Source organism: Anarhichas minor, unplaced genomic scaffold, assembly GCF_050575085.1.
Source record: "Anarhichas minor isolate MPS153535 unplaced genomic scaffold, ASM5057508v1 ptg000030l, whole genome shotgun sequence".
Classification (NCBI taxonomy): domain Eukaryota; kingdom Metazoa; phylum Chordata; class Actinopteri; order Perciformes; family Anarhichadidae; genus Anarhichas; species Anarhichas minor.
The window spans coordinates 1,871,757-1,899,749 of NW_027466476.1; the positions used below are offsets into that span (position 1 = coordinate 1,871,757).

Genomic DNA, 27,993 nt, shown 5'->3' on the forward strand with positions numbered 1-27,993 from the left:
TGAGCTGTACAGGAATATCCCCCCCGATGGAGTCTGGACACTGGTGGTAGTGACGGGGAGAAAAGCAATGATGAAGATCTAGATGGATGCGATACGAAGCGGAACTTCAGATGAGCTCAGAAGCATCAACTGGGAAGACTGGTAGAGTTAAGACCGAAGGAGAATGGGGTGGAGGAGGATTGTGTCGATCGGAGACTGAAATAAGAACTAACAGGAGAAAAGAAAGGCACAGTTTCCAAATTTGACAGCAAGGACATGATATTGTTGCAAATATCAGGTGTAACTGAAGACTGTACTCCCTTACTCAGCTGATTGAGAGGGAAATCAATGCAGTAGGGATCAAGAATATGGTCTTCCTGATTAAACTTTTGCTAAGTTTCATTAGTTAACATGTGAATAGGTGACAACAAAAACATTTAGTGCTGATGGTGCTGATTTCTTGCACCATCTGTCATTTTGGAGAGCAGGCAGCAGGGGAAGGACCAAAACACAGATTCCCGTTGAGGAGGTAGCAGAAACAACTCAGTGATTCGTTGAACATGGCTTACAGGTTTTGAGTCCAAAAGGAAGAAACACCAGGCAGAGTCACGCACTAACAGAAACGAAGACAAACCAAGAAAGCACAAAGGAGACAGCAACTACTATTTTAATCTTTGTGAAGGCTCCTGTTGCAACCTGAGCAATGATTAGTGACTGTAGTTTCAACACTGGTCTGTAATGTGCACATGGTTTGGAGAGACTCATGATTTCTGTCATGTGCTAGTATTGTGTTCATTTTTTAAATTACAAATCATTCTTTGTAACATGAATAATGTGCCCTTATCGGACAACATGCTGTTATTTTGAGCTCGACGGTTCATTGTTGACAAAACTCAAGGTCAACTTGTTTTATCAAATTTTCTCCTAAATGAAAATCTCATTGGATAACTAACAGTTATATCAATTAAATAAGTTAATAGACAAAGAACATTGACACATTTGTATCACACACACATTGTAGGTTTGATAATAAGAATATAAAAGACAATTTTGTTATAAATATAAAACTTTTTATTGATTGTCAAAATATGACTATTAAATAAAATAAAAATATAAATTATTATTTTTCTTTTTCCAAAATTTGAGATTCATTCAATATTTACAACATCAAGGAGGCAAAATACACTGTGCAGTGACTGTGAATGACATTACAGTTTGCTTGCTTTTATCCATATTTAACAATTACAATAAAAAAATGTAGTAAAGCATCAAAGTTTCCTACATTCTTTCACACGATGAGCTCATGTATTCACCTCAACATCTCAGTACATCTTATCTTACACATACGCTGTACAACATTTGAGGGAGTTCAATGACATGTGACAAAGGTTCCTGGCTGGGATTCGATTGATGCAGCTACCAGGCAACATTAAGTAGGTGCTACTCAAAGTGTTTTCTTTGCCACAGTCACTCGGTAGCTTGTATTTGGTGTTTCCTGTTGTCTTGGAGCTTAGAACAGCCCAGAGACAAACCTCACACGCCCCCCACTGATAAAGCGCTGATCTTGGATCGGCACAGCGGGCATGTGCCAAACGTTTCGGAGACTCTTAAAGCGCACTGGTTACATAAACACTGGTGGCCGCAAGACAAAGTGATTCTGGCCTGTTTTTCCATGCACACCACACAGTCCATTACGTTGCCTCCATCTGCAATCAAATCAAAGGAATCACAATTACAACATTGTCATCAGGGATAGGTTCTATCTGGTTACAAATGTGCACTGAAATCACTGAAATCTGGTTGCATTTGGTGTGAAGGACTCTTTCTTACCTGATGGGACTTTCATGTCAAGACTGGAGATGCTTTCATCACTGTTTCCATGGAGGCTTGAGACAGGAATCAAACTGTTGAGGCTGTCTGCATCAGGTGAGGTGAGGTGTTCAGGTGCAGGACAGGACCGTCTGGTGTGAAGCAGCTCCCTTTTCTCTGAGCCTGCAGCAAAGAGTATCAAATATTTTAGTAACAAGGAAACATTAACTTGGCCTTGTCAGTGCATGTGAAACAAGTAAGAACAATAAAAAGAGGCTGCACAGCAAACGATACACCCTTGTAGTAAACATACCTAGGAGGGAAATGGCGCATGTCTGTCCATAGATGTCTATCATGGCCCATAGCGGCTTGCTGAGATTCACTCCTGTCAGTAGCTTGTGCCGCTTGATGTTGTGGCTTGTGACGTATACGGAGCCTTTACCAGAGAGCCAGAACTCCAGCTCTGAACCTTCTTGGCAGTGGGATTCAGGCACTGGGGCAGCCCAGTGCCCTTGGGTGTCAGTGAGGTTGGGGATGGCCATGATGGGCAGAGGCAGAGATCTGTCCGAGGGCGGCACGTTGGTGAAGCCCACACGCATAGCTCCTTGCCAGTTGAACAAATCTTTCTCAACCCTCAGACAAATCTTCTCCTGGATCTTTACCGGACGGCTGCTGAACACCAGGCCGTTCTTGAACGTGTTCCTCGTCCTCTCTGCGCGTCGACACCCATTGCTCAGGCTGACCATGTCTCCCACAGCCAGAGGGTGGAAGGTCAAAGGGCCGAGGCAGGACAGGCCACATCTGCGGGACGTCTCTGACCCAACAACTGCAAAGGAGCAACAACACGGTTAAGAATCTAGCAGATATGACTAATGCACGGGTAGCGTTACGCAACTATGTAGTGTATGTGAAGCCTTTCACTCACTGGTGACAAGCTGAGCATTTCCAGTAAAACATGTAGCTTCTAGTCATCTCCTTCATTTCACACTTTACAGCACAGGATATAAATCCTTAATTCCCACGTGTGTCTTTTTTAAGTCTTCTTCCTCGTTTGCTCATCATCTGTTTTACATCACTTATCAACGCGCTCCTGTTTTGGATCTCACCTAATCCGATTCTTAACAGTAACAATAACTTGAATGGACGAGACTGTCAGTAGCCTTTTGAAAAAATAGGAAAGTAGGGATGTTTTCATGATGCACATATGCATAAAAACTGAACTAACAACTATTTTCAGACTAAAGTCATGTACTTTTTTTATTAAAAAATATTGATAAGAGCTATAAAATAATCCCTTTCACCAACATTTGTGTCACTAATATGACAAATTGTAAATTAATTACTATTTACATACTTTAATTATTGGTATTAAGTTAGTAATAATATAAAACTGACTTTATATTCGTTCTGACTTCTTAAATGTAACTTGACAAAGTGTGTTAATAACAGAGTCTTGTTGACATTTAAAGCAGTATTGTAAATTGCATACGAAGTCACTGTAAAGACCAAAGAACAGATATCTCACCAGAGTTCCCCATCTTGAAGAGGCAGAAGGTACTTTGAAGGTTTGAAGGTTTTGATAGAAGATGTGCTCTCGTCTGTATCTTCGTGTAATTGTCATGTAGTTGGAGAGTTGGCTGCTTTTAAAACGCTGTGCACGTGAGTCTTCAAAACACAAACATCCCCCTGCATCACATGGAAAGTGAAAGGAGGAGGAGTCAGGGAGGAGCCATAGTTTGGAAATTTACCTGCTGCTGGCCATGTCGGGCAGGACACAACAAATCATTTAGTTAAGTTTCTGTTTGAATCAGTGTCCTTTAGTGCAGCAATACAAACATAAAATCACAACGTGACGTCCTGAACTCTGTGATGTTTTGCTCCCATGTAGAGCAGTAGTTTATGTGTAAGAAATGCACAACTTGCAGAGTTTTTCTCACAACTCAAGAATATACTTTTGTTAATGTGGCGTTGCCTGTTTTTGATGTTGCAGATAATCTGTTGTCGCTGCCTGTATGAAACCTTTTAAAGTGTTTTAACTCTCATGTTGCAGTTTCCTGTAGCTACTTGTGTTTACTCTAAAATGGGATGGATCTTATATTATATTGATGACTATTAGTTCATATTCATATGAATCTAATATTTGAATGTCCTGAGCTCGATACTGCCATTTTATCAGAGCCACACAGCAAGAAACATAATGCAATATGAAGGAAACATAATGCAATATGAACTCCGAAGAAGAAACACTAGAAAAGTCCCCTTTTTTCCCCATGGAAAATACCACCAAGATGTTTGGATACCATTTCCGTGACTGGCTCAGTGGATTTGGCGAGACACATACGAGGTTAAGTGATGAGAGCATGCAAAGCTCCGTACTTTCACATGTTCTTGGTTGTTGCTGGTAAATCATTCACCAGAGGGTGCACAGCTGTGTCGCCCTCTACAGGACACACACCCTGTCATTTCTTTCGTGCTCATTGGTTAGCAGTCGCGACCACGTGTCAGGATGAGGCCATGACTGGGACTCCCCAGTGATGTCATCCCTCTTGGAAATTTACTAGCTCTCCTCTTACTATACCTCAACATCCCGTCACCTGACAGTGACTGCAGGCCTGAAATATATTATCAGATGTAGGCCATTGTTTAACGTTCATCAGATATAACAAGCCCACAGAAATATGTGACACATGTTTTCAGGTGCCTGTGCTGGGAAGTTAATGCCCTGAAGTGTTTGATTTGATTCATACATTTCTACTCTTGTCATATAAGAAAATACTATTCTCTTTTCATCCTGTAGTTAAAATATGTCAAAGGTTACTGTGAGAACTACAAGAACTCATGAATGTGCCCACCCCAATTCATAAAGCATAACAGTAAGTCATATATTATTAAAATGTATTTGACTAAATTGGCCAATAGAGTTCAAACAAAGCATAACAAAAGAATCACAACATTATTTTGTAGAAAATAATCTGTAATTGAGCCCAATCAAACCTCACCTACTTCATATGTAATGCTAGTGGATAGTCACAATGCTAAATAAAGATCTGGGCTAAATTGTATTGACATAAATTAAAATACTTATTGAAATGCCAGGTACATGGCCCAATACCAACCTCATAGCAGGTATCAATTGTCCTTAATTAATATAGTAAATACCTTTAGAGATTTAAAAAGAAAATCTCAAATCTTAAAATGAAACATGTACTTGTTCATGATTTCTAATTCAAAACCACACAATACATTATCAATACACTTTAAAACTCATATTACATGTTCGTAAAAAAGGATACGATGTGGTATGTTGCCACTGCTTATTGAAACTGGAAGATTAAGATGAGAGAGTTTGTGAACATTTGGAACTGAATGAGGTGATGTGAGGTTCCAGATTGAATATCTTTAATAACTTTTTGACAATTTCTTTGCATTTTCTGAATATATCTAAAGCGTTGCATATTAGGAGAAAAAACATATAGATACACTATAATATAATAGTGTTTTAACTGACATGAAGTGGTACATGTGTATATTTTGTGACATTTGGGTTATGGTTATGTTACATACAATATATATTGTGTTTGTTTCCAGAAATAAACGTAGAAAAAAAAAACTGCCCTCCTCCTCCTCCTCCTCCTCTGTGTACTCCAGGCTCAGCTGCCTCTGCTCCACCACACTTGGTCAGACATGGCAGGCCATCAAAAAATCAACTTGTTCCCACTCCACCTGTTCAAAACACTATTAATCTGCTGCCTTCCAATAAGAGGCTTGGCTCTCAGCGAGGAGCCAATAGAGAGGCATTAAAGCTGTGAGACCCAGGCCAATCCCAGGCTGCATTCTAATGTGGCCTATCTTTATCAAGGTGCCACTCCATTTCCAGATACTGCTTATTTATGACCTCTGAGGAGAGAGCCGGCAGGAGGCATGTGTCTTTAGGAGAACACTAAAAATCGGTGACCAGAGGGCTCAGATATGGGATTATCACAGACCACACTGTGGCTGAGAAGAGGTGAAGGGCGAGAGTGAAGTGTGTATCTGCTTTTTTCTGATGCGGTATTAACTTAAGCAAACACCAGGGACTTTGTTAAAATTGCTATTAGTGTTCTTAAATATTTTAGTATCTGGACGGTGAGTGTGATCACAGATCCCAGACATCGGCTGTGGGTGAGAGAACTCCTTGAGGGCCCATCAGAGGTCTTTTCCTGCCTGGATCTTATTGGATGTGTTACTGAGACCTGGAGGCAGAGTAACAGTGCTTCCCATGGATCCAAACATCCAGGGGCCTTTTCTGTTTAACAACAGCCTGAACCAATTCCCGTCGGAGCTCAAGGCCCCAGTGTGCCAGTACTCAGTGCCCAACTCTTTCTACAAGCTCAACCCGGGTCTAAACAGTCATCTGCAGGCGGGGACGCCTCACGGCATTAGCGACATCCTGAGCCGCTCCATGATGGCGATGGGCTCCACGGGCACCACCACCCTGCTGTCCGGATACTCCACCATGGGGGGGTTCAGCCCCTCCGTCACCAGCACGTCCGTGTACTATAACCGGGACTACAACCCCTCCCTGGGTGGCTTCTCCAAGCCCGGCGCCGAGTGCCACATGAAGGGTCGAAGCGTGAGCTGCTGGGCGGAGAACGGCTGTGACTGGAGAGGAGGGAGGCAGCAGTGCACAAACAGTGAGTCTCAGTCCTGCAAGCATGGACTCAACATCCAACACATTACAACTTCCATGTGTCCGTCTCTGTAACACGATGTGTTACCTTGTGTTGCCAGAGTGTCTTTTGTCTTTACTAAAGAGGACAAATTTATCTAATCATGTAATGTATAATGTACTAATTTGATTAATATCTTTAGTTTGTATTGTTTTGAAAACTGAATAATGCTTAGATTATATAAGATAATATTCAAAATGTTATTTTAAAGGTTTAATTGTCAATTTTAAGAGTAATTTATTAGGGGTGTAATCTAAGAGAAAATACAAAAACAAGGACTTACAGGGGTTGATGAGTGTGTGTGGCATTTCAAACGTCACATCAAATATTTTTTTTAAAGTATTTTTTATATAATATGTGGATAATGCTTTATATTCTATCTATATTCCAACAAATAGTTTATAATTAGGGGATGAACATGATTCAAGAACGGTAATTATGAAACTGTAGAAACACAAATATGTGATAATTAATGTCCCATCCAAAGCATTTCAGTGGGTTAATGTTATTTCTATGTAAAAATTTAAAACCCTGCAGTGTTTTTTCTTGAGTATTGTTCTCTCCTTTGATATTTTTAGACAGTGGTCCTTTGGGGGAGATGACAGGCAGGAAGAAACACACCAGACCAACATTTAGTGGACATCAGATATTTGCTCTGGAGAAAACATTCGAGCAGACAAAGTACTTGGCCGGCCCTGAGAGAGCGAGACTGGCTTATTCTCTGGGCATGACTGAGTCACAAGTCAAGGTAAAGATAACAGGACATTTACATTAAAGCTTTTGAAATTATGCTTTTGTGTCAGGTTAGTTAGCCTTACGACGTACATGTTTAGAACACATTACTCCACTGATTTGATGTTTTCCTTTAATTTGGTTTCCCTATAATTGTGTGTGTGTGTAAAGTAGGCTAACTGTTGTTTTGACAGGTAAAAAAAAAAGTGCAACAACATAATTATATAACAAGCGCATGAAGAGACAAAAGCTGAGACTCCTAATCTGTGCCATCATCACATCAACAGGATACAGTGACGCTGACACGCAAATATCTACATACCATCATGCAGAAATGTACCAGCAAGGATGACTTTTACATGTTGTAAACAAGATGCACATTACAAGCGACGTTGTTGTCCACGGAGAGTGACGCCCTCTGTGTTGTGTTTAGGTGTGGTTTCAGAACCGACGCACCAAGTGGAGGAAGAAGTGCGCCTCAGAACCGAGCTCCACGCAGGCCAGCATCGCGGGGCAGGGCGGCGAGGCCTCGGAGAACGAGGTAGAGGACGAAGAGTACAACAAGCCTCTGGACCCCGACTCTGACGACGATAAGATCCGGCTGCTGCTGCGCAAACACCGCAGGGCTTTCTCCGTCCTCCGCCTCGGGCCACACGTCTGACAAACTTCCCGGAAATCGCACACGTGCGCGCTTCTCAGCAGACCTGCATGCTGCAATTCAAGTTATTCGTTTTGAACACAAAGTCGAATCATTTAAGCTATTAAGTCATTTGTGGTCATCCAACAAAAGAGCATCAAATGTTTCAGTAGACAAACAGGCTGTAAAAATGAAACTAAAAAGACGTTTACTTTTCTATGTTACTGTATCTCTGGCCTGTTCGATGTTACACTGCTATGTGGGGGGGGGGGGGGGGGGGGGGGGGGGGAATTATGATATACACAACATTTTGTAAAAATCTATGAAATAACATAAAAACTGCATGATGCTATCGGTAATAATACTAATAAAAAAAAGAGTAACCTGAAGATTTTCATTTGTTTTTTGTGATTATTTTAATTTTCAAAATGAAACCACATAAAGTGCCCAATATGAAAACGTGAAAGGGTCTCACTATAGAAGAAAAGAAAACAAGAATAAGTGGAAAATAGCCTTGACCCTTCAATCAAAGCTTCAGAAAATATGTTTTAAATGGAAAAACGGATAAATCGGGAGGTAAAGTAATTTTAGGACAACTATTTAAAGAGAACTTGCTTTTAAAACGGCACTAAATGAGACATCCTGTGATAATAGGCTATATGGGTTTATGGCTGTGCCCAGGTTACATTATAATAGTATGATTTGTAATTCTGGCTTTTTAAATTGAACGTTGACTAAAATAACTGCAAGCTGTGTAGCTTTGTCTTTCGTTATCGTATACTTGCTTTTGAAATCCATTGTCTAAATATTGGCAATGCGCAATAAATTATTGTGAATCATTTATCAGGCTTGCGCAATGGCTCAAGTTCCACCAGTGTTCTTGCCATCAAGTGACAGTTAGAATGAAACTGCAAGCAAAAAGGCCCAAACGCTGAGGATGGGTGCAAAGGTCAAAGGTCAAATCCTGTGTGATTTACCAGTTTAATTGAAGACAATGACCCCCACAACCCACTTCAAGATAAAATCAATACCAACAGTCCTGCTCATTCACCACATGTGGGTTTAACCTCTGCGTGGTACAGACATCAGGCCAGATGATTCGGTTTCTTTGCTCACATCAAATATATTCAAAGACTATACCGTTAGCATCATACGTTGCCAATTTGGTCATTATGTAAATGTTGCTCAAGTCCACATTGACGCATATGAAAATACAAATGTTCAAAATTGATCAAGCATTATAAAATCTCTGTGATTTGTGAATTTTCAGAAGGCAATCCTTTAGTCTCCCTCCAACCTGCTGCTATCTGACCATTGAATCAACCACAACATGAAAAGCAATAAAGGATAGAATCAGTCTCTTGATTTGTCGACGCTTGAAGACTTTCACTCTGAGCAAATGTCCTAAATAGCCAGCTCATTCCAGCTTTAGAGGGCAGGCTTAACACCGCCTCTGTTTTATATGACATTTTTCTTCTGTCACAAAATAAGCACAACTTAAGCTGTTTGAATTCTATGGAAAATGGATGCTTAACACATATATAGTTCAGTTAGTGCAGGGTCAATGTCCATGTTATATAATTCTGACCTATATTTCTTGAATCTGACTGACTCAAAAGTCAGCATGAGTAAAATTTTACAATCTTCATGTCAATAGAACTAACTAGAACATGTAATAATAGAAATAATCATCGAATTTGTTTCACTTTAGGACACTCGTCAAGATCCAAGCCTCTTCTCTCAGTAGCAGATAAAGCCCAGCATGTACAGACATTACCCAAACATTCAGGTTTATCAGCTTCATCGGGGAAACTAAGTCAAGTAAACATTTCCCCAAATAGGTGTGACTCAAATGAACTGCAGAGCAACTTTTAAAATCACAATGTATTGCAACATATCTTGCATATATACAGTGCTGGTAAAGCCAATAAATAACAGCCCGTCACATTTATAAGGGTAATATTTTATTTACAAAAAAGAAATATGACAATGTAGTGTTTGACCAGAGTTAATCTTCATGTAATACTGGCCTTATGATGCACTGCACTCCCATGACTGGACAACACTGAACTGCTACAAGTTTATTACTTTAAAAAAACTCTTCCATCCACGCAAACATCACTGATTCTTACCACTTCGTCTTGTTATGGTGAGGCTTCAGTCCCACCGTACAAACATGACAAGACAGTCCAAACTTCATAATAATATCTGTGAATTTATGCATGAAAAGTATTTTTGTATGAATATAGAGAGCGTGTTGTTCCACCAAGATGTGTAGGACAAAACAAAACACACAAAAAATTAAAATACATGTCAGCTGGGATTGGCTCCAGCTAAGGGATAAGACAATTTATGGAAGTAACAAACCACAAAAACATATTTCAATCTTTTTTTAAATTAGTCAGTATTAAAGCCAGATTGAAAAAAAAAAAATCTAAATAATTCACAATTCTAAAATATTATATCGCACACATACTACAGCACAAGACTACGAATCAACAAAACAAAAAAAATCAATGTAAAAGCAAACAGTGCCTTCTGTGTTGTGTGTGTGTGCACACATGTTTATAAACTGTGTATTTACAGCATTTTGTGAGGTTCAAGTGAAGCCGTGTGATGGAAACATCCATACCCATAAAGTACAGTTAGAAGTAAACATGTGAGGCCTACAGTATTATTCTTTTGGCAATGAAATGAGGTCGATGCCAACCAGAACAGGGTGGAAAAGATTTTAGACAAACTGTAAAGAAAACTTTCTCTGAGTGAAGACGGCTAAAATCGAAAGGATTGACAACTATGGAACAAAGCACTTGGTATTGACGTACAGTTGGTACATAAGAATAACAGCAAAATAACTATACTTTAACTTCAACAGGGTGAAACCATCTGCTGCTGTGTTATATGAATAAATGCAGCTCCTACGTAGCATTCATAAACAGTCAAAACTATTGTAGTCGGTTTATTGTTGCTTTTAAATTGTTATCGCCCCTTTTGTCCATTGTCTAGTGTCATTTCTACAACATATACTGTACATTTATCAAATTCAAATCGGGAAGTGATTTTGTTATTTAATCAAGAGGTATGGGACCTAATTAAAGAGGCTGTGAGAAACTACAGTAGCTAACAGTACGTAGAATATGTTGTTTTATCTAGGGCATCTGACCAAACTGTTGTGTCAACAGTAAACTGGTACAGCAGCATTCCTCAACAATGTTTCCGGTGCAGAATAACATTGTTGCTCACAGGGATAGTAAACAACTTCAGAAAATAATCTCAGAACTAAAAATGGCGTAAAACAAAAGCAAACAGTCAGTAGGACTGGTCCAATACTTGATATTAAATATCCTATATATCCTGTAATGTTGAGTTAAACGTTATTTACAGTTTCATGATACTAGATTCTGATTGACTGAAATAAGCTGCTAATATAAAACCTCTTGAGTGGAAGGTATTCAGTCCAATTGGTACAAAATGGTCTGACTGATTGAATTGGTTTAATAAAATATTTAGGGCCAATAAGGAATGAGTACATTTGTGGTAGGGTTTGTCTGACACTGCCTGGAAGAAAAAGGCATATTTGCAACATCTACAATCAGAAAAAGTAAGAATGGTTTGCATACACGTCCATGTAAAGGGGGCTGGTGCACAGTCACCCATCTGACCAATAATGAACACATCAAACATAGTATACAGCACAGGTGCTACAGTATGAGACTATGTATCAACGAGACAATACAAGACAAAAATCAATGTAAAAGCAAAACAGTGCCTTCTGTGTTGTGTGTGGGCGCACACATGTGGATGAACTGAATATTTACAGCATTTTGTGGAGTTCAAGTGAAGCCGTGTGATGGAAACATCCATACCCATAAAGTACAGTTAGAAGTAAACATGTGAGGCCTACAGTATCATTCTTTTGCTCATGAAATAAGGTTGATGACAATCAGAACAGGGTGGAAAAGATTTTAGACAAACTGTAAAGAAAACTTTCTCTGAGTGAGAAAAAATAAAAAGAGAACTGCTGAGTTATAGGTTGTGGAATAAAGCACTTGGTATTGATGTACAGTTGGTACATTAGAATAACAGCAAAAGAACGTTACTTCAACAGCCGTGTTATATGAATAAATTCAGCTCCTATGCAGCATTTATAAACAGTCAAAACTGCTGTAGTCTGTTATTGCTTTTAAATTGTTATTGGCCTTTTTTTTCCATTGTCTAGTGTCATTTCATATACTGTACATTTATCAAAATCAATTCTGGAAGTGATTTTGTTGTTTAATCAAGAAAGTACAGTAGCTTAGAGTACGTAGAATATGTTGTTTTATCTATAGAGGGCATCTGACCAGCTGCTGTGTTGACAGCAAACTGGTACAGCAGCAGTCCTCGACAATGTTTCCGCTGTAGAATAAAATGTTGCTTTGCATATAGTCAGTAGGACTGGTCCAATAATTCCAATTAAACTACAAATTTAAAACCTCTTGAGTGGAAGGTATTCAGTCCAGTTGGTACAAAATGGTCTGACTGAGGACATTTAATAAAATATTTTGGGCCAATAAGGAATGAGTACATTTGTGGTAGGGTTTGTCTGACACTGCCTGTAAAAACAAAAAAACAAAATTAAAATATAATGCAATAACATACACGTTCATGTAAAGGGGCTGGTGCACAGTGACACACTTCAGTCTTTACATAATTTCTTCGTCTCCATGGATGCAGGCAGGAATAGCAGGAACATCACGGTGACGCTGAGCTTTCAGGTAACGGGACTTAAGATCTGAGAGTGAGTAGATAATCTGGAAAACTGCACCAGAAATCCATAACATCTGCGGATAAATCAGTGATCGTGTCAGTCGGGCTGCCGTCGACAGCACGTGGCAGTGAGACAGTCATATGTGAGACGCCGGGGATGTGAGGACGGGGTTTTCACAGCGGGTACAAGCTGAATCGAGACCTGCTGCTGGGCTGGATGGGTGGGGTTGTGTGCTGATTATCCTCCGGTACTGATACTGTGGCAGAGCTGTGAGGATGGCGCGGTTATAGTCCTGCAGCAGACACACACACACACACACACACACCACATACGTCACATAATGTGCCAACAGAAACAAAAATACAGGAATGAGAATAGTGCTAGGGCTCTATTCAACCAGTGAGATAATTCTTCTTTCCTTTTCAAGTAATTCACAGTGCAGGTGCAGGATGCAGTGGGTGGGACATAGTATCTTGCTGACGGGGATTATGAAAGAGTCTACCCTATTATATGATTATTAATACCAAGCCAGAGCCCAATGAAAGCCATTCAAAGCACCTCCCTCTGGAAACGAGCTAACCAACCCCATGTGATCGCAAATTATTCTGTTAAGTAACTCCTCTATTTAATTCAAGTTTCAGATGTAAAATGTTTTACTCTGGAAGCACTGTATATAAGATATAATATCTTTACTTGTAAAACGTAGCCTGAGAAATACAGAAATACTGCTGTAACGGAATGAAGTTGTTCTGTGTCTCAAAGTGTCAAACACAAAAGGAAAAGCGGGCTGTTCGCAGCATCGTTTAAGTCCCTTCATTGCATGGACTCATTATTTTGTAGCTCCCTGAAAAAGGACCCTCATGAAAAAGCAGTCCATCCCCAAAAAGATAAATTAAAACGGCAAGACAACAAAAATCATGGCCGTAAAAATGCCAATACGCTGTCCGGCACAATTCATGTCTCTCCGGCCGACCATCCAGATGGTAATTAATGAAAAGAGGGCCAGCAATGCACTTAGTGTGTAGCCACAGTGACAGTGGAGAGGATTCGATAGACATAGATCAGTGAAAGGTGCTGATCGCTCGTGGTCCGACTACGCGGGACACAAAGGAGCGCTCGTGTCCCGCAGGCGCTTCATCTTAGTTCATATCCCGACTCCAATGTGCCAGCCTGGGTTATGGCCCTCTGGGGACCTGAGCAAGATTACTGTGATCGCTCTCACGCACTGAATGCACCCCTCTGGAATCGCCACACATATACACAGACACACATACACTTCAACATGCTGTACAGTATAAACACACTCACTGGCACATGTTCTTACCATTGAGAAGGATCCAAGTCAATGGTCATTTGTCTTCAGTAAGAAGAACAAGAAAACCGGCTACAAGAGAAAACACACCAGAGTTACACTACATGGTTTGTTTGACTGCCCAATAGACTATAATAGACATGCTATTTAAACAGTTACCTTGTGGTCTCCCATACAGACATTAGGACCCACTGTGTTGTAAACAACGCTCTTCTCGCCGTCATCGCCCTAAAAAGAAGAACGGTTCTTTAGTAACACAGGAAATAAAATGTGGCATTCAACATGAACTTACTTCTATAACTTATTTTAGTTGAATTTTCGCAATTGAATGTCACCTGCATGTCTGAGTGTTGTTAGATGTTTTAAGACGAAGTCAGCTGGAAACTTTTGTCAGCTTTATTAGCTAGCGTGTTACAGCTGAAAATCAATGGTGACCGGCTACAAATAAGAAGCCCGTTTTGTCTGGCAATATTCAATCAGTCTTTAGTGGTAAATCTGTCACCGTCATTATAACGTGCCGTGTGAGAAGCTTGACGTAGCAACGGTACCTATGGGGCGTAGTGCTTAGAAAGATAAGGGATATAAAGATGTTGACGCTTCATTTGGATAGATAATGTAAGAGCTAATAATACAACCTATGGTTAGCATTTAAGATAAATTACACTAATCTTAAAATGAAGTCGCCAGCCATGTGAGAATGTAAATATTGTTTGAACAATGGCAGAAAGGTCCACCAGTCACTTAGCCTTATCTGACAACAAATAACCGTTTGGGAAGTTGCAATCTTGTATTAAACTGTGTATATACAAACCGTTTAACAGAGAATAGTTTCTGCACTTTGTGTGAAAGTGTTACGACAGCTAACCTGCAGAAAGTTATGAATATAAGCTTTAAAATACAATGATAGTAGCTTTGACTGACTGACCTCGTGGATGAATTCTTGGGCAGTGTGCGACATGAGGACGCGATCACACCAGGCAGGACAGCGAGTGTTCATGTACTGGGTCGGTTTAGTGTACTCCTCACTGTAGGGGTAGCTGAGAGAGAGAGAGAGACGTTGTATTTAAAGGACGACAACAGAGGTGGGAGTTTGCACACAGTATGTTGCAGCATGTAGCTCTGTTACCTGGGTGGAAACTTGATGTCTTCTTCCTTAATAACATCATGAAAGGCTGCGACTTCTTTGTCGTACTTCAAAAGCTGAGGGACAGAGGCCATTACTGATTAGCCATACAGGAAATCTCAACACATTAAAAACCAACGTGATGTGAGTGAGTACAGCTTAAGCACGGGTGAAAACCCAGTTTACTGTCAAAGTTATCACAGCTTTGTTTACCTCAGACTTTTTCTATTTACTCTACTGTCATTCATATGACTGTATTTCCGCTGATAGGCCTTAATCTAAAAACTGTGAAGTGTGGGTGAAAGGTGAGTGCCCTCACCGCTCTGCCGTTGTCCTCCCTGAAAACCGCCTGGTGCAGGTAGGCAAACAGCTTCTCCTCAATGCGGAGCAGCACCTGATGGTAAGATGAAAGCAGGGTGAAGTGAATGCAGCACCGAAAACAAAATGTCAGTTGTCTTAACAGAGCTGCTTTAAATCACCTGGTGGTCATTGTCTTTTTCTTCGCAGATGATCTTCTCCACTTCATTACTGCATTCCTTCTTCACTGTCTGCACATCTGCCGCTGTGGACAGATGCTGCTCACAGAAACACAAAGACAAGAAAGGGTCGATGTCAGTATGTCAGGCTGATACACATCCTCATCATCTGAGCTTCAGGAAAGAAGTTGTTACATACCTGGACCACACTAAGTGTGTCCAGACGGAAGTTGAAATCTCCAAACAGGATGAAAGGCAGAGGAGTGTAGCGGCTGTCTGATATCCTGGAAGGAAATAGCACTGTATTGCACAGATGTTTGGGTCCAAATGTGTATACAGATTCACATGAATATCATATTATCTTCAGAATATTCCAAGTTTTTGTACGATCTTGAAATATCCTTTTTACATGATCGCATTAGCCAAGAATGTTACAATATACTCCAATCATAGAGGTCACTCAGTCAAGCAAGGAGTCTTAATAATTGTTCTCTGGTTTTGACTCAGTGTGTGTTTGCCGTCATCTTGAACAATTTACAGTCATGTTTTTTTATTTTTCATAGTTGTGTGCAGCTGGAAGTCCGACCTGTTGATGACATATCTGAGAGCGTTTTTGCGGTTGGCTGAGTAAATGGACGGACTGGAGTTGCAGGCAACGAGGTTGGAGGCATCGTGGAACAGATGGACATTGACCAGGTCCAGAGCTCTGTGAGGCACACACACACAAACACACAGACATAATATGGTGATATTTGGCAGGTGAAGGAAACAGGAAACAATTAGATAACACCAATGCCCGACATCTGATAGGTGAGTGTGTCTGCCTGTACGTGTGCCAACACGGGTGCCAGTTATGAGGAGCTTTCTTATCGGTGAGTGCGTCGGTGTTAATGCTGAGTCCACAAACAAGCACATTTGTCTATTGTGCCGAGCGTTCGCTCTTTTTCTTTGGCTGTCACTGGAAAACAATTAATGTGCATCCAACAAAGGCCGACTGGGTTGACTCACAGCATGATCTTGTGGCACACAGATTGTGGGCTCCTTTTGTTATTACCCCCCAGGTGACAACCGAGCAGAGCAAATAGTGACTACAGTTCCCAGGAAACACAGACAGCTGGAGCAGCAGATTTATCCTGGTTCAGTTCAGAGCCATATTTAGCTTACTTTACTTCAATTCAGTAGTTTCACAATATACATTATAAATATGTATTTTTTGCTGCTGTTCTTATACAAACAGAACATTCAGTATATGGTCTGGGTCAGCAGCAGGGCACTATGCTGCATTGGCTATGTATATGAAATAGGTAATACATTTTTATTGGACGGTTTAGTCGAAAAAACGACATGAATAATTTCAAAGTTGTTGAAACATCCACAGAGGGACAACCCAGATGAAAATGGTGATTGGGGTGTTGTGAAAACAGACGGTGTGGGTTTGAGCCACTGCAACAGCACTGAGTAATTGTTTCTGAATGAGAACTGAGAGCTCAGACAAATTGTGGGTCGTACGATCAAAACAATACGCTTTAAAGACACAAAAATGCTGTGTAGAGCTGATCTGAACTGCAGAATCGTGTGATCCACACAAAAATATTAATAAAATAAAAATTTATGAATCTCAAATTAAGGTGTGATAATTATATTTTTTAATGAATATCAAAAGTGTAGTGTATTTGCACTAGTATTGAAACATTTTGAACAATACCTAGCCCTCCTCTGGGGTTGCAAACACAAAGGAAAAACAGACTGTCTTTAGTTTGATGCGACTAAATCATTCATGATCTCCCTTTCTTCATTTCTCATTTTGCAGAACTTTGACAGCTGCTGTATCAAACAAGGGTTTCTTTGTTTTCATGTATCAACGGCCCACAACAGATGAACACACACTGGTGTTCAACCCTGTTTGAGCAAAGCAACCTGCCTGGTCACAAGAGAGCTCATTTATCAGAACAAGCTTTTCCAATAACAGGATTTCACAAAAGTCAGCTAACAACCAAAAGTGAAAGTGAGTCGAGTCCAAGGCTGACTTCATTTTGTAATCAAGGTGTGGTTCGTGCACAGTACGTACTGGTCGTGTATAATCCAGCGGGTCCTCATGAAGCCCTTTCTGGACCACTTGAACTGCAACAGAGACAAATGAGAGTGAGTCACTAAACAGCAGTAAGCCGTGTCTTTGAAGGGCCAAACTGATAATTATTGATTCTTTCACATAATTTGTCTCATCTCCCTGTCAGAGCGGGAAGACAGCCCCTACAGCCCCAGTAGACTCATTTGTCCCAACATCTCCCTTTGGCCCTCACGTACCCCTCCCCACACTCCCACACACACACGCACACACAAATGTCGGCACACACAGATGCACACTCGTGCATACATACTCACATCAGGCCAGAAATTCTTTGGGAATTTTTCTTTCTCCACTGTGGCGACCCCGTCCAGAGAGCCCACATGCTTGTTTTGTCCCGACACTGCTTTAAAATCCTTAACTGTGTGGGGGAGAGAGAGAGAGAGAGAGAGAGAGAGAGAGAAAGAGAGAGGGAGAGAGAGAGAGAGACAGACGGGTGGGGGAGGGGGGGTATGACATGTAAAAGAGTGAGAAAACATGCAAACAGCAATCAATAAACTGGTGTTAACCTCATCAGAGCGGCATACGTGATGAGAGGATCTATAAGCAAGCCATTAGACTGTGTTTGGTGAACAACAATCGGTTTGGGCCACACAGCGAGTGGCAGCTGCAGGATGTTTATGGTTCTTCCATAAGCTTTTCTGAGGAGCTTTTTCACGCCTAACGTGACTGGACTATGCAGCAGGAAAATAACGGCTCCACTTTAAATTCAGGTTCTTTGCAAATATCTGGCCAGGAAGTGTGGGCCATCAAACTGTCATTATACAAATAGAAATGTCCCGAAGATCCTGATAAAGAAAATGACAAGAATCTTGCCAATCGTCTGCAACATTGCTCTGAATCCATTGAGTACAGGATGCAAGAGGAAGGGTTTGTGTTGAGACCTAACATTATCTTTTTTTTTGCCAGCTGACAAATAATAAAATGATAGAAAATCATTGCAAACGTCATGCATAAGGAGTAGAGATGCACCGATACTGATATCGGATATTGGTCTGAAACTGACTCAAATAGTTGGATCAGGTATCGGTGACTATCGGCAGAGCTGGTATCGGATTCCATTATTTCAATAAATGACAATTCTGTAAATTGATATCTGTGTATATATTTGTTACATTTTGGATGACAAAGTTAGGAAAGCAATGTTTAAGTCAAGCCTGATGTTTCCTTACACATAAAAGAATGATACCAGTCACTTCCACACAGTGAGGCTTACATCTTATTAATTAAACACTCGCCACTGGCAGATACGCAGGTATCAGGACTGAAAAAGTTGGATCGGTGCATCACTGATAAGGAGTAAAGTTTTTACCATTAAAATCATACTGATAGATGTTTTTCAGTTTCTTGTGTATGAAGTACAAGCTCCCCAAAGCCTGCGGAGAGAGAGAGAGAAATAAAGAACAGCAGCGTTACAACAACAACACAAGTTATAATATCTGATGATATTTCTACACTGTGCTCTCTCAAATAAAGGTGAAAATGACTCTTTTAATGTCGTTGCAGACACTTGCTGCATACAACAGAAGAAAATCCATGTTTAGTCCAACAAAGGTGCCTGGAATTCAGCCTTTTATCCATTTAGAGCGGTTCCCCAACAGCGATTCACAATGAAACCTAAACATCACAATCATCTTCTCAACTCAACCTCTAAGATGATGAATTGAATTGTTCATTTCCCCATCGTGTGAGCCTCGTATTGAACGATCCGCAGTATATAGTTACTCTACCATGGACACATGAAACTTTAAAGAATAGAGACGTTCAACGCGAACACATAACTGCACCACACATTCACATACTCCACCGCCCCCCCCCCCCCCCCCCCCCCCCCCAATCATACACACACTTCAGCACCCAATCATCCTTGACATGGGGCTGACAATTTTTAATGTACTAACTGCCTGCTCCACTGATCTGATTAATCATGCCCTGTGAGATCAATAAAGACAGAAAATTAAAACAATTTAAAAGGTATTAAGCAGTAGGCCTGCTGTCTGCCAACGCTGCCACTGTGACTGGGGGCCGAAAAAAAATCAGCCGGCGCTCAGAGGGCTCGGGGCGTGACGGACCACTGTGCACTCACAAACATCTACCCAGAGCATGAGAGATCTCTCCCTGAAGAGATCATTTATCATCAGTGCCAAAGTCATCCTCATTTAATAAAATGGAAGTGTCTCCGTGATCGGCTCCAGTGAGCGGCAATTAGTGACCAACTTGTCCAAACTAAGGCTTGAGTCATGGCGTTATTTGACCGTGTCTGATAGGGTTGGTAACTTAATGCTGAAAAAATAGAGAATGTTTCTGAGAAGCAAGTTGACATTTTTTTTTATTTCAGTTTTACAATCAGCGCAAAATTACGATTTTTAGGAGGATTTAATGACCGTATTCTGATAATTAGCTCACGATAACTGTTCTATATATTTTTCAGAGTTTATGTTGAATCCCACACACACAAACACACACACACACACACACACACACACACACACTCACACACACTCAAACTCAGATACACATTCTCCTCCATATACTCTGCCAAACACCTATCTTCATCAATCAGGCTTGTGCACAGTTTAATAAAAAAATATTGACTTACAAGTGATTTTTTATCAAAACACCATTTGTACTGGGAATGCATGCAAGTCGGCCCCCTCGACTCCTGCGGCCCCTCTGAAAGGAGAACCCCCCAAACTCTCTCTTGGCCATATAACTGATGATCCGCAGCCAGGGGGAAACAAATTGAAAATCAATGCAGGTGGCACCGGCGAAATGAGAATGAGGCATTAGGAGGGGTGTGGGGAGGGGGGGGGGGGGGGGGGGGGGGGGGGGCTGCAACCCTCTCAGGGCAAACAGTGGAGGGTGCGAACACTCCAGCGCAGGGGAAACTTAGTCCCGGCTGTCTTTCAACAACCCCCCTCACACTTTATTTATCGTGCACAAATGGGCTGGGATCAATAGTTTTAATCTAGAGTTAAATGTATTGACTTTGGCCTGTCTCTCCCCCCCCCCCCCCCCCCACACCTGGCCATTGACTTTCTCCTTTTTACTTCACACACCTTCAGTCTACAGATGCAGCCATTGACCCCTACTGTCAGACGTCCAGTGTGAGGGTATCACATGGGAGGAGTAAGGGTTAATAGTTTAAGAAATACTCAGCCACTTTTCTCAACCCGGGAGGTGTTTCTCCCAACCAGGGCAGGATTTCAGACAAACTAACGCCGACAAACCCGTTATGAGCAACTCCCTAACGTAAGTTCAATTTCAAGGAAAAGACTGAACAGTTGTTGTTGCGCTGTGTGAGGTCACTAAAAGAAGAAGTTGGAAGCAAGAATTGGCTTTCATGATAGGTGAGGAGATTGAGGTTGAACACAATGGCCAGAGCAGCAGCGCCCCGCCAGGCACTGAAGAGCACCGCATCCCACTCCTTCGATCGAGATGACGAGAAGAGACGCCGGTGGGGACATGAGTCACTTAACATACCTGTCTTTAAGAACATCTTGTCTCTGCTCAACTATTACAACATTGTTTCATACTCGAGCTTTTAGATTCATGCCACCCACTTACTTAAGGCCGTGTTGTTTTCTGAGTTTGTACCGTGACGGAAGAAACCCGTAAACAACAGCATCTCCTCACACATGACAAATCTGCACTGATACTTCTGATTGTGTGTGTTTTGTCTCTTATCTTCACGGCGAAATGAAAAACAACTCGACATAAGAACATTCTTGGTTTGATCAAAACAACAGCCTTGTTATTCTAAAAACTACTTCCTAATAAAATGTATTTTTTTACAGTTTGATTTCCTTTGTGATGGGACTAAAGATGTTTTATGAGCCCATTGAATTGTACTCAATCGTGCTCTATTCCTCACATTACCTTCAAGTGCACTTAGTGACAAACCACCAAAAACACTAAGTGTCAATCTGTGCAACTCCTTTAACATGACACATATTCATTTATCCCTTGTTGATACAAACGTATTCATTGGAGAAGCTTTAATCTCACAGATGATATTTTTTTCCATGTTTGTTCTGTTTTTATGCTTTTCTTCTTTTGTAACCCCCCCCCCTGCTAAAATCTTATAACAAACAAAATCTAATAACTCATATGTATTTACAAATGTTCCACTCTTATCTAAAATGTTGACCAGCAACCAACTCCTACTTTGGACTCATCAGCATCAGCAAGGTACATCCAACCGCTCCAACTACCTCTGAGCACTGACATGGAGGAGGACCCCATCTAGTGGAAGCACATGTGAACTACTCTGACTCAGACCTGAGTGTGTTTCTTACCGTGAAGCTGTCTTCTGCTTGGAACTGGTTGTCCACATAGATGCAGACCCTGTCAAAGTCTTTCATTTCCTCACTGGACTCAATGTTCCTGCAAACAACGGAGCTATCATTAAGCAATAGAGCCATATAGATATAGAGCTGAAGAGGTTAGTCAATCAATTGATTAGATTGAAGTGATGTTTTAAGCTGATTGTAGCTTCTGAAATGTGAAATGTGTTTGTTCTTAATCTTCTGTGATTATAAACTGAATATCTTTGGGTTTGGGAACGTTTTGTGGCCAAAACAAGCTATTTTTCACTGTTTTATATTCAATAGATCAGACAATTAAACAATGAATGGAGAAAATAACCAGGAAGATAAATCAATAATGAAAATAACTGAAAGCAGGAAAAATTCAAATAAAGAGATTAGACTCTTTTTAAGAAGCTTGTGATTATATCAAACACATGGTGAACAACGAACATGACTTTCCTGAGCAACATGGATGATGAGAAGCACATCAGTCCTACCAAAAGAAGTTTTCGGCGTGGCCCATGTTGACCATATAGTCCTTTCCTCCCACCTCCTGGAAGTGCAGGGCGATGAACTGCGGGTTGTGGCTGTGGATAGTCTGTAACAAAGCAGCACAAACAGGTCTTAGTCTACAGGTTTTACATCACAGAGTAATGAGGAGTGAGGGGGGGGGGTCAACACTGTGTTACAGGATGAAGTGAACTGTCCATTCGGGGTCATGTGGTGCTTTTCTGTGAATTAACTTGTGGTGTGCCTTCGTTGTCAGTGACTTTGCTGATACAAAGCATCTGTTTTTCCAGAGGAACATGGAGCTGTTCTGTATGTTTGGATGTCACCAATGTAACGCTGCCAGAAGCCTACAAAGTGGGCCAGAACCAACGATGTAACATAGTTGTTATTTACCTGAACTGCACCAGATTGTCCACAAAATAGGGAGACACTGCAGGTGATGAGTGGAAATACTAAATGTAAGAGTGATTTATTAATGCAAGTCAAAATCCAGGCAGCCCAAACTTACCGTATACAATTCTTGTAACCACTCATTTTGAATCTCACCCACCTATAAAATGACAAAGAGAAAAACCATCAAAGGCATGCAATGTTCCTGGAAGAACTGGTCTAAAATCCAATACAAAACTTGCATTCATTTGGTTATTTTGGCCACCTGGGGGCAGTGCAACACGCTGTAAGCACAGAACTGAAATATCACATTGTAAGGATGTTATGACCAGGGGCGTCGTTAGGCCTATTTTAGGGGGGCTGAAGCTGAAGCCCCCCTAAAATGTTCTTCAGCCCCCCCCAAATAATTTGGCATTATTTACTTAAAAAAAAAGAAAAAGAAAAAGATTTTTTTTTTTTTTGGTGATGTCATTAAATTAAACTATTGTTTCTCACATGGACAAGCTATTTATAACTCTAGCATGCTACATATGTGCGTGCGTTCTGGTTTGTATGTTTTCTCCCCTTTCAAATTACAATCCAATAGCCTATCATCATACTTAACGATATAAAGTTGACACTGTCAGGTCCATTCTCCATCCATTGTGTGCGGTGAATTAGGATTTGGGAGTGACGCGGATATGAAAGCTAGTTTATCCGTCTTTCCTTTACAAGCAGGACAATTATTTCTCTCTCTTTATGTGAGAAAAGTTCATATTTGTGTTGTCAAATTTCACTATGACCCTGAAATTCTGTCTCTTGTGTTATCATATACAGAATGCAAGCAAAACTACAGAGCAAAATCACCCTCTTTCTGATTGAACCAATCTATGAACTGTCTGAAACAATGGATATCCGCGGCCCCAAAAAAAATTGCCATGCGCTACGCACGCAAACATGCCACTCCCCTTGGGGCTAAGCCCCCCCTTTCTTTGTATCCTAGAAACGCCCCTGGTTATGACTAATTTGTTTGTTTATCATGTGTGTGGCAAGGGCGATTTTTTATTATACACTATTAGCTATTGTCCCAACTCAACACTTCCTTATCCTCCTTAGAATTTTTCACATTTCCCTTTTCACATTTGGACAGTGGAGCAACAGACTGTGTGGCTAGTTTACAAGAAAACACTGGTAGTAAACACACTGAGCACAAGCCTTTTTAGCTAGCAACATAGCTAACAACACCAGTTATTGCACACGTTATCTATATACTGTGTTGCATACGGCAGTAGCAGCATGTTGTCTACTATTTATTTTTAACAAAAAGTTTTAGGACATCATCTGAATGTGAAAATAATCTTTAGTTGCAGCCCTAATCTATAATACAGTACACAGTGCAGTACAATACTGTAGAAATATACTGTATAAAGTAGCTTCAGCATTTTAGCTGACAAGCAAGAGTTAACTAGCTATGGCTACTTGGAAGTCTACAGACATCATGCTCTATTCCTCACATTATCTTCAAGTGATTGTGTGTGTTTTGTCTCTTATCTTCATCGCGAAATGAAAAACAACTCGACATTCTTGGTTTGATCAAAACAACAGCCTTGTTATTCTAAAAACTACTTCCTGATTTTTTTACAGTCTGATTTCCTGATTTTTTTAGTCTGATTTCCTTTGTGATGGGATTAAAGATGTGTTATGAGCCCATTGAATTGTACTCAATCGTGCTCTATTCCTCACATTACCTTCAAGTGCACTTAGTGACAAACCACCAAGAACACTAAGTGTCAATCTCAGCGACTCTTTTAACATTACACATATTCATTTATCAATTCTTAATACAAAGATATTCATTAGAAAAGCTTTAATTATTGGGTCAAATGAGCCACTTATGATGTTTTATAGAATGTAAATCAATTGAATTTTTTAAAATCCCAAAAAAAAATCATCACAGCAGGTCATCACTCACAGAAAGGAAACACTCTGATCTATAATTAACTCGGAGCAGGTGAAAACAAAAAAAAAAACAATAAAGATTGTCTGGAAATATTATCCTGTGTGTTCCAGGATGTCGTCTCAAGTAGCTGCACCTGTTTTAATCTGGCCACCGTCCACACATTTTCTCCGACGGTGAGTTTTACATTTCATGGCCACTTGACAGCTGGGGCTACTGTTAAATATGTATGAGAAGAGCATGCGGATAAACCCTGAAACAAAGCAATCCGTCTCACAAGGTTGTGGCTGACTCAGACCGTTTCCTGTTTGGAACCACAGGTAGAATTCCATTTACAGCTACACCATGTGGCCTCGTGTAGCTGTGAACTGATAAATAACTGAATTCACTGATCATTAAAGGCCCAAGTACACAGTGGGTGTGACCAAAACTACCCCCCCACCTGCTAAGTAAAATCATATGTTAACCTCACAGTTACACTGACGTTAAAAGCTTCTTGATTCTCATACCGGAGAATCCTTCTCATGCTGTTTCAAGACTATAAGCAGTACATCAGCAACCTCTCCTAAACTGTGGCATTTGAACCTTTCTTACACACACCCGCTTCAGAATTTTTCCCGTCGCAAAAGTAATGTACAACCTTCTGCGACGCCAGGTGCATTCATACTAGCTGAGAAATGGCTTTGCATAGTGTATTTGCATGGCAGTGGGCAGGGATGACTGCAGCTCTGCAAACATAACCAGAAGAACTCCTCTCCCATCATTTCAGCTACTAACACAGTCATGAACACAGGACAATACCATTGTCCCGACAAACAAAACACCTCTGTGGCAAACTCGTAGAAGTGAGCTTTCATGAATGAATTATAAGAAGAAAATTGTCTGAGACGTGCATTTGGCAATAATGTGTTCCAACAACAGACGCCTCATATTGTAATTTTTCCGATGCCATTTGTTTGCATATAGGGAAAGTTTGTGTAAGAACAACATCTATTCAATGCATGTGGGTCCATACACAGTCATTACACAAGTTTACGACACACAACGGACATAATCTCCAGGATACTGCTATGGTGGGCCACAGAAATGTTGCTTGTGCAAGAGTAGCAGACTGTCTCACCGGCTAAACTGCTCTGCCGAGACACTCGGCTAGTCCCAGTTCTGTAAAGCAAGAGGATTTACCCTGTGATGTGCTTAAGGTCTTGCCCTTATTCCAAAGGCTGGGTGAACATTTAGAAGTGTTTATGGAAATAGGGGGGGGGCCTAAATTAGAAGAAAAGCTTAAGTCCCCCGGGGCAGATATTCATCTGTTTACATATCTCCCACAATGGGATCCAACATGTTTAAATTGGAGCCAGATCTGGCAACAGGAAACATGGTCCTGAGCCAAATTTCCATGAGTGTAAGAGCCCTCCTCCCTGCAATGTCCAAAGGTTTGTGAGCCCGGCAGAGGTCCAAAATGCAAACCATTGTTTAGAATAGTTAAAATACAGTCTAATCTCTTTAATCCCTTAAAAGGTGGGTTTACGTTATTTCTAAGCTACAGACATTCTAGACGAGGCTATAAACTAGAACTTAGATTACATTATAGAAATAGTGAAACCACTTCAGCCAATGACGTAAATGGCATGCCTTACAGTAAGATAAGACCGCTATAAACTGACTATTGAGTAACACAGATCCTCCCTGTATTAACTGTATTTTCAACAGGGATTGCACATAGTGTAAACCTGAAGAGGGTCCACACAGAACTACTTTATATAAATAATGGGAGGGGGGTCTCGATTACTATTTCAGAGCGTCTGGAAGACCGCTGCTGTGGCACATAAATGCCCAAATACTGAATGACATGAGATGGCATGGATGTTCGGGGCAATATAACAAACTTACAATTAGTCCAACTTACATGAACACAAAATGTGGTATATGTGAGGTCTGCTGTTACACCAAAATGACAGGTCCAGTAAGATTCATAAGGAAGATTACTTTTTTAATTCAGTGTGTTAAGCAAGTCAATTGAATTAGATATAGAAAACCCTTGCAAAAATTCAGCAATCATTTTAAACACGTTGCACATAAGTAGGTTTTCATAGCTGATCCTTCAGTGTCACAGTATCTGACGGGTCACAGATTTCAGTGTAACACCACAGGTCACGTGAAACTTTCGCATCCCACGAGTAAATAATGTTGCCTATAGAGATCAACTGAAGCGTGTGGCTTTTCATTCAATCATATCAGGTGGACGAACACTATTGAGCACAAAGTTACTGACAGCCGACTAAGAAACAAAGCTGAGTAACTCGGCAGTGTGACATAACATAGAAAAATACAATTAAAGTAACAATGTCACGAAGCGAGTCAAGAGGCCGAACAGCATTAAGTATAATCCTCTGGCAGCGCTTCGGCCCGGGGTAGTTTTAATGTTACTCTTACCAGTGCACTTACATTGTCAAAGAGCGACCCGACATTTGCGGTGACAAGCAGCACATCGGTGTGCGTTTCCATGTTTACGAGTCACCTTCGCCAACTGTCACCAACGGTCACCAACGGTCCGAGGGAACTCCGCAGCGTCTCCAAATGACGCGCCTGCAGGTCGATATAACTGACGCTCTCCGGGAGCTTACAGAGGCTTATTGTGCGAGCCCCCAAAACCGCTACTCGTACAACCGCTCTAAATACACCGGCACATCATTGACGATGCTGTGTCGCTGCTGCTCCAACTTGTTTTGGTTATGGCGGGCTGTCGTATCAGGTCGTCATCGTATGCCGTAGCGGCGCGCATATCCATCGTCCAGCCGAGCAGCAGGGAGTTAGTTTAACAGCCTATACATGCGAGGGCTTCCGCCTCCTCTCGGCTAATTGGACTAGTAGCTTCTTCGCGGACTTAAACCAGCATGGACGGCGCATATGCTGCTGCTGCTGCTGCCTCGACGAACGCTCACATAACCGAGCAAAGCAGTTACAGTCTTCGCTTGGTTCTCCGGTGCTCCGCCTCCGCCCATTTACTGACTGCGAGTCGTCCGCACGGTCTTCCTTAAGCCAAGTTTGTTACAACTGAGCCAAACGTCGTGGCCATCACTCCAAAGTGTAACCTCCTCTGAAGATAATCCCATAATATTTGATTACATACAAACCTGTGCGTCTGGCCTGTGTTGCAAATTAACTGTACTCTTTTTTTAACGTTTTTATTACCGC

General features: G+C 41.0%; 3 protein-coding genes across 3 annotated transcripts; 1 reads left to right on the forward strand and 2 right to left on the reverse strand.

Annotated features, from left to right (window-relative positions):
• Nucleotides 1–1,167: 1,167 nt before the first annotated feature.
• On the reverse strand, nt 1,168–8,114 carry LOC142964461 (E3 ubiquitin-protein ligase NEURL3-like). Its single transcript, XM_076104790.1, has 5 exons — nt 7,614–8,114; nt 3,314–3,474; nt 2,102–2,614; nt 1,810–1,971; nt 1,168–1,685 (listed from the first exon to the last, which is right to left on the reverse strand). The coding sequence occupies exons 2-5, from the start codon at nt 3,324–3,326 to the stop codon at nt 1,513–1,515; spliced, it is 861 nt and encodes a 286-aa protein (XP_075960905.1). The 5' UTR covers nt 3,327–3,474; nt 7,614–8,114; the 3' UTR covers nt 1,168–1,512.
• On the forward strand, nt 6,047–8,124 carry nkx6.3 (NK6 homeobox 3). The gene is made up of 3 exons (XM_076104791.1): nt 6,047–6,465; nt 7,080–7,245; nt 7,663–8,124. Exons 1-3 carry the CDS (start codon nt 6,047–6,049, stop codon nt 7,888–7,890), a joined length of 813 nt encoding a protein of 270 aa, XP_075960906.1. The 3' UTR covers nt 7,891–8,124.
• Nucleotides 8,125–9,808: 1,684 nt separating this feature from the next.
• Nucleotides 9,809–27,810, reverse strand: inpp5l (inositol polyphosphate-5-phosphatase L). The gene is made up of 16 exons (XM_076104294.1): nt 27,244–27,810; nt 22,981–23,022; nt 22,460–22,560; nt 21,951–22,038; nt 18,965–19,028; nt 17,910–18,013; nt 17,596–17,648; nt 16,114–16,233; nt 15,727–15,811; nt 15,531–15,626; nt 15,371–15,445; nt 15,055–15,128; nt 14,854–14,965; nt 14,088–14,156; nt 13,941–14,000; nt 9,809–12,908 (listed from the first exon to the last, which is right to left on the reverse strand). The coding sequence occupies exons 1-15, from the start codon at nt 27,301–27,303 to the stop codon at nt 13,959–13,961; spliced, it is 1,185 nt and encodes a 394-aa protein (XP_075960409.1). The 5' UTR covers nt 27,304–27,810; the 3' UTR covers nt 9,809–12,908; nt 13,941–13,958.
• Between the last annotated feature and the right edge of the window lie 183 nt (nt 27,811–27,993).